The sequence below is a fragment of the Macadamia integrifolia genome, chromosome 10 (assembly GCF_013358625.1).
Source record: "Macadamia integrifolia cultivar HAES 741 chromosome 10, SCU_Mint_v3, whole genome shotgun sequence".
NCBI classification, from domain to species: domain Eukaryota; kingdom Viridiplantae; phylum Streptophyta; class Magnoliopsida; order Proteales; family Proteaceae; genus Macadamia; species Macadamia integrifolia.
The window spans coordinates 29,688,506-29,695,763 of NC_056566.1; the positions used below are offsets into that span (position 1 = coordinate 29,688,506).

The 7,258-nt window shown below is 37.1% G+C and overlaps 1 protein-coding gene across 1 annotated transcript; it reads right to left on the reverse strand.

Moving 5' to 3' along the window:
- Positions 1–28: 28 nt before the first annotated feature.
- LOC122090532 lies at positions 29–6,046 on the reverse strand. Its single transcript, XM_042660164.1, has 7 exons — positions 5,698–6,046; positions 4,001–4,100; positions 2,177–2,272; positions 2,015–2,067; positions 778–826; positions 338–385; positions 29–189 (listed from the first exon to the last, which is right to left on the reverse strand). The coding sequence occupies exons 1-7, from the start codon at positions 5,922–5,924 to the stop codon at positions 115–117; spliced, it is 648 nt and encodes a 215-aa protein (XP_042516098.1). The 5' UTR covers positions 5,925–6,046; the 3' UTR covers positions 29–114.
- Between the last annotated feature and the right edge of the window lie 1,212 nt (positions 6,047–7,258).

Consider the following 7,258-nt stretch of genomic DNA (forward strand, 5'->3'; position numbering starts at 1 on the left):
GGGGGGGGGGGGGGGAAGCATATTTATGGGGTAGCAAAGCAATGGAATAATTGTTTTCTCTAGAGCTCAAGTACCCTGTTTAGTATCATTATAACTTCAAAAAATCACGTTAGCTTAATAGACCCTAGCAACATTTGCGAAGCTCTCCAAACCACGTAAGAGCAATTGTTCAAGAAAGGGTTGCAGTGCCTACAGAAAAACCACAACAAAAGGAAACATAGAACTTTGTCAACTTACCCTGGCTCAAGCAGGAATTAAGCTTCTCAATAAAAATTATTTCAAATATCTGAGAAATATACTGATATGTTCAATGTGGTGTACAAAGGAAGATACTTACCGATGCCACTGGAACCAAAATTTGAGGAACTTCGTATGAAACAGTAAGCTGAGTTGAGAATCACAAGAATAAGGACCTCTTTTTGAAATTTGAACTAATCAAATGGGAAATGACATCAATGGAATTTTACGATAGTTTCCCTCCTCTGTTTCTCTTATTACCCTTGTTACGGCAGAGTTCCTACAGTTAATACATGTTCAGATCCAACTGATGAACCTGAACAAGAAGATCAATGATTTGGAAGACCATGGGCTTTGTCATTTCCCTAGTAATTTTCCCCCCTCGGGACAGGAGGGGTCAACCCACACCTTACTACAGATTTCACTTATTATTGATCTCCTGCATGGGACGTGAATTGGACTGGTCTAGCCCAATATAGGAACTGGGGAGAAAGAAGCAAAGGGGATGTGTATAAAACAATATTCATAAACCATACTTACATCTACAATGCATGATGAAGGACCTTTTGGATAAAATCTGACAGCGCCCCTGCATGTCAATGTCAGTACATCAAATACTAAGGCTGGTCAAGAAACATGAGAAAATCCAGTCAGCCACAATCACCAGAGAGTGTTCAAGTATGCATTTCCTGGGGATTTAAGATGCAATCATTTTCACTGACAGCACATAGGTGCCATTTTTCATTTTGTGCAGCTAAAGGAATGTAGCTCTCTTATACCCTTTGTATAGTGCTGTAATGTACATGTATTTCTTTGATTATCATTAATTAATGAAAATAGGCCTCCATTGTAACAAACAACATCATCACAAGTACACATAAGTGAAAGGAGATATAACAGATATCTACTGGTAGATTAAATTTCTTTTATAATTATTTAATAAATCTACATGACCTATAGATAATATACATTGTATATTTTCTATATTTCCTACAGCACCACAAAGTATAACTACTGTTCCTTATTTCCCAGCAAGTCTGGTCCTCGCAAGATGGCAACCGGACCTTAAAGATAATCGTCCCCCCAGTTGTCACCCACCCCACCCCACACCCTAAACAAAAAAAGGGAAAATAAAAGGATCACACATTTGATATTTATCTCCAACTTTCTTCTCTTGTTATTGTGAACTTTAACTGACGTATAATGGTCCCTCGCAACTTACAATATCAGTTATAGGTTCTCTGTGATTACCAAGCTTGATGATAGTTTATAATAGTATACAAGCACAAACATAATATTAAATCAGTCATAGGTAAAACCAAGAATATAGATCAATAAATTAATAAATCTATGTTTTACTGAATAAAAATGTCTCCAAATTCTCAATTGACATAGCATACTGACATGCTTATGGCATCAAATTTTCTTAATGGATTGTCCTTGTAATCTGTGGAATGAAGATACGGGTTGCATAGAACATAGTTGTCAAGGATTAAGGCGACCCAAGACGATGGAGAATGGTAAAAAATAAAGGCAACACATTGACAACCTTGGCATAGAATCCTTTGACAACCTTGTCTGAATTTTCATTAATTATGGTCCTCAAGTAAGGATAGAAAGATTTACAAAAAAGAACGAACAAAGAAGGAAGAAACAACAGGTTAAGAAAGGAGTGTTAAGAAGGAAAAGAAAAAAGAAAAGGAAAGAAAGGTGTCGTTTGGTTTGTTGTTTTGCCCTTTCCTTATGATCAAGTTTCAGAATTATTCCTCTCTAATACCTGTTAGGAAGGCCTTCTAGAGAACGCCAGTGGATTTTCTGATTAGGGATAGGCTGCAAGGATGTGAAAGAGCATGAATTCAAAACAGACAAATTGCCAAAGCATGTAAATAACATTCAAATCCGTGGGGAGAAAAAGTAGGAGATATTACATGGTACTCACCTGGAGATTTTGGGCAAGCCATGAAAATTCAATATCACGACCGAATGCTTCATACTTAAGTGACCAGCGTGATATATCAGGCTTATCCTCCAAGATCTGTAAGACACCATACATCAGATTTTCCCAAATAACTAAATCACCAAAAATCATTATTATTCTAAATTCAAAGAAAATAAAGGAAATGTGAAACTAGAATACTTCCCTAGAATTTAGGTGGCAAGTATTGAACTGGAAAAAGTTCCAACGCCTAGGAGGTCAGTGTAGTAAACCTGAATACCTGATGACTTTCCTATCAAGTAAAATCATAGCCTCCAAGTCAAATATGGTGAGAAAATCAAATAGGAAACCTATGACCTCTGGACATGGCAAGAAGTGTTCCATACAAAAAAACCCCAATATCCCTCAGTATTCTCTGATGGATTATTTATGTTTGACATGCATTTGGACATCCCAAAATTAAAACATTCCAAGTTTCTGTGAGAAGGAGAAAGAAAATCTAACTCTTGGTCTGCTTGAGGCATGGTTATTGAGAGCACTTTTTGTTCTCTAGCTTCATTGCCTTAACACATGGTACACATTATAGGCTAGAAAGGAAGTCAATGGTAAATCAAACCAATACACGTTTGTTGAGAAACTGAGAAGGAAAAAAAAAAAATTAAAACATCCCACCACATGCATAAAAACATTTTTCAATACATGTTAGTTGAGAACTTGAGAAAGAAAAAAGAGAATAAAATAAAATGGGTGACAGTAAAGAAAAATCATCATAGGATCATGTGAAAGCATTGTGAGGAAAAGTATGTTTTGAGAAATGGGCCTGGCGGAATGATCTAAATAGGTTCAACTAGAACCAATCTCAACACCAGTTTTGCCAGATATTAGACAAGAATACCATCATCCCACCCACATCCCCACCACCTCCCCCCCCCCCAAAAAAAAAAAAAAAGGCTGGGAAATTTGTATGCCTTCTTACAAGCTATAGATGTATCCTATTTTTCCATGCACACTTTAAATTTCTTTTATTTCACATTGCCCATAGTAACTGGAAATTTTTTACTCCAGTTGTGGCTTTCCCTATTGAGTTTTCATAAAGATAAACATCTCTGCAGAGTTCCAGATTGTATGAACATCTAATTGAAATGAAAACGACTAAGATGGACAAAAATACAATGTTACGTTGTCTAGGGCTTTAAAATGTCAGAGGAGATGTAACAGAGTCCAGTTGATGGTGTTTTTAAAAAGGGAGGATGTTCTAACATTTTCGTATCCTGTAACTATGTTTGGATCAGCGTTTGTAGAATGATTTGTTTCTTCTATAATTCACTTTATAGTGGTCTAGATCTGAGACCCTTACCTCCTAAAAGTCCACTTTACACCCTTAAAATAAACAACCCTGTTTTAGAACCTTTTAAATGTTATTCCTCGCTATCAGGAGATTCAAGGGAGTTTGAGTTCTGAATACTGGAATTAAAACCCAGTATCTTCACCTTTCTCCTTGGAGTTTGATTCCTTGTTCGCATTAATCTTTAGATCCAAGAGAGATCAATGGATCCAAATTAATCACAATGAAAAGTTGAGCCTTTTTTACCAGAAAAACCACAATTTCAACCCACACTTTTTCTCTGTCCAGTTACCTACTAGCTAAATAAAAAGTGGAGTTAAGGTGTCAAATACAAGTGTTAACGGTTTATATTTTAACTATCATAAAAATTATTATAGATGCGTTGTTTTGGGGTCAAAGCATCAGTCTCGGACATACAAGAAAAACTTCAAACCATTTCCCTAATATAATAGGTTATACTCGCATTTTACACCAGTACACACCTTGACAGATGATATAAAAGGCATCCAACAGGGAATGGATTCACGATCAGAGTAACAATTATAGGCAACCGAACAGGGGACGTCAATTTCCATCTTAGCCCTGCATTCACAGTTTTATAGCTGATAATGGTAAGTTGGAAAGCACGAGACCAGAAATGGATGCTAAGTTGCTAACCTATAGGACGAATGCAATTTGAGGGCAAAAGAAGACCATAATAGAAGATATCAGAAATCCTGCAACCTGTTCTTAAGAATGGTGAGGGTCCAACTGCAATAATCCTCTTGAACCCAAAAAGTGAAAATGGTATCCATAAAACTTCATTGATAAAAGAAGAGACTTATAGAGAAACATGATTGAAATAATCTATGCACAATGTTTACAAAGGAATCTTGACCCAGCAATATAATCTTCTTGAAAGTGAAAAATTGGTAGCAATAAAGATACATTGATAAAAGAAGAGAATTACAAAGAAATGGGACTAAAGTAATCAAATCGATATGTTTACAAAGGAATCTTGACCCAGCAATGTAACTTTGCCACTCTACACCAGTTGCCACCCACACAAACATTTTAGGCAGTTAACAAAAGGCATTGATTTCTCTGAGTGAACTGGAGAACCTCCAAGGCCGCTTATAGAATCAATTCACACTCCCAAGAGTGACTCAAGAGTCCCCTACTATGACTAATTATAAAGGCAAAGATTACAGAAGAGGGGCTTGACTTCTTCAGAGTACCAAAGTGGGGTCTCACTTGCTATCTTGAAAAGCACAGCCTTACCCTGCACAGTCCCAGTTTCCCCCACAAACAACCACCAGAATAGATTTTTGGTGACCCAAAAGAGGATACCAAGAGATCCTATAACTCAGTGCAATCATTTAAGAGGGAAGGAGCCCCATACCAAAAAAAAATCTCTTAAGATAGTGCTGAAGGTTCTCTCTCTTCACTATGTAGACATAACTGCTCAATAAATGAGCATAGTCTTAGCCCTTTCAAAGAGAAGTGAAGGATTCTGATTCTATTCAGGTTCTCAGAGATTCTCCAAAGCTCTTTAGTCCTCACGCCAGAAGGCCCAAAACTTGAACGCAAAAACTAAGTCACCAGTCAACATTTCCCTTAGTATCCCAAAAATGTTTAAAGAAAGGCTTCAATTCAGCAACACAACTGAGAAATAAAATGAATGGGTGTTCAATGTTTCCACATCCACATAGCAAGAAGACAAACATGGGGAAGAAGGACTTGCATTTCCTTCTTCTTTGCAGTATGACACATACTGCTTACTATCTTTCCTTCCTTTTCTTTTACAACTAGTGATTTTTGTACCAATAATTCCAAAAGTGGGAAGGAAACCTCATGCGCAAGTGATTGTATATCAAAGGAATATACGACTGCACAAATCAACATTTATACATCCATGGAATTGAGAACTCGAAACTGATTGATACTCAGATCAATTTCGGATTTTTTTTAATTACAATATGAACCTAACTGAACCGACTAACACCCTTCACAAACCAAAGATTCATAATTTGAAAATCAGTAAACAACAAAGATAATTTATTTTTTTTAATGATGCAGATCACCAAGCTACCATTTCAGATCACAAAAGAATACTGATAGCCAAATACAAGGTTATAAAACAAAGGAATTGACTTGACTGAAACATACTTTTGTTTAGTGGATGCAGAGAAAACCTTACGTGCAATCCTGCCATTCCATGACAGGGGATAAGCGTCTAATGCTAGTAGTGGAAACTGAATTTCTCTTGTATCCACATGAGCTTCTGAGAAAGAGTTCAGTGAGAGGCGTCGAGGAACTTCTGAACTTCGGGACGGCGTTCACGAGAATCTTGTTCCCTGTTATTCTAAATTGGGTGAGGGAGTTTGGAGTCGAGCTTGAAGCAATGGCTGCTGCCGCCGTAGACATGGCCGATGGCGGATCAGTAGGAACCGGGAGAAGCTTAATAGCGGCGACAAAAGTGACTGACTGAGAGACACGGACGCGGACACCATATCCACAAATCACCAATGGAAATTGGAGATCGAGTACTTGCGCGTGTGACCTATCTTGTTTCGCGTGTCGTCCTTCTTAGTTATTTTAGTCGGCAATAGTCATTGCTTCATTGGCTCCGGCAACCCGGGTCCGACCCGGCGGGATTCGGCTCCTCTTCAGTTCTTGCTTAATTCTGTCTTTTGCGCACGACACCTGTACAGTGTACACTTTAAAATTCAACAATTTTCCGGTAGAGAAGCATTTAAGGAGTTTGAATTCCAAAAAAAATCCATAACAGTTCGATTTAAAAATGTACAGATATCACATGTACAGAAATAATTAGATAAGAATTAAAAATTGGAGAGGAACCAAATCAGGCCGATGAAGCACTCTCCTTGAGCCAAAAAGATGATTGTCAAAACTCAAAATGCACACAAAAAGATTATAATTTTATTTTTTACTAGATCCGATTGGCCTGAGTCTAGCAGTTGAATGAATAGGAAGGTAAATGGTTTCGAAAAAAAATAAGATTCAAATTCTCCCTCTTTTTTAAGAAAATCTTTTATTTGCTTGTAAAGAATGGAGAAGTTGAAAAAAAAAAAAAGGAACTAGATCTTGCACAATTCTTTTTTATTGGTCAGACTTCAATGGTTCCTTCGAGTTGTGTGCCTGTCACAACTCAATCGTGAAAAAGAAAAAAGAAAAGATAAAACTTGTTATTTAATTGTTTTCCTATCTCATACAAGGCTGTGCCCGGACGAAAAAGACTTTCAACACTCTAAATTTTCTTTTCATGATTCTATTCGATCCTATCTTTAATGACAGCCGTGCAATTCCTCTTGTTCGACAAATGGTCCATTCATGTACAATAATCACATTGTACAATGTAGCGGGTATAGTTTAGTGATAAAAGTGTGACTCGTTCGGAACAATTTTTGCCTTTCAAGTGGTGCATTTCAGAATTGGGCTAAAAAGTGGCGGTGTGACTTGTGTGCTTCATGAGTAGAACTATGACTATTGCGGCAATAGAAAAGAATGCTTATATCGGTATCGATTGTGACTATTATAGATACCATATAGGTGGTATTGAATTAAAAGAAGGAAAAACAATTTAAAAAAACAACGTATCCATATTTTGAAGTGAAATATAGTTTGATCTAGCCCAATGTGATCAGTCCATATCGATATTGCTATCGGTATTGGCTGAGAGCTTGAGACCACTTCAGGTACCTTACCGATACCTAAGTCCACAATCAAGATCAAAACAT

Coding starts and splice junctions, on each gene's coding strand:
- LOC122090532 (XM_042660164.1), bottom strand. CDS start 5,924: ATGTCTACGGCGGCAGCAGCCATTGCTTCAAGCTCGACTCCAAACTCC. Junction 2,068..2,176: donor GGCTTGCCCAAAATCTCCAG/GTGAGTACCATG, acceptor ACATCCTTGCAG/CCTATCCCTAATCAGAAAAT. Junction 827..2,014: donor CTAGAAGGCCTTCCTAACAG/GTATTAGAGAGG, acceptor ATTGACATGCAG/GGGCGCTGTCAGATTTTATC.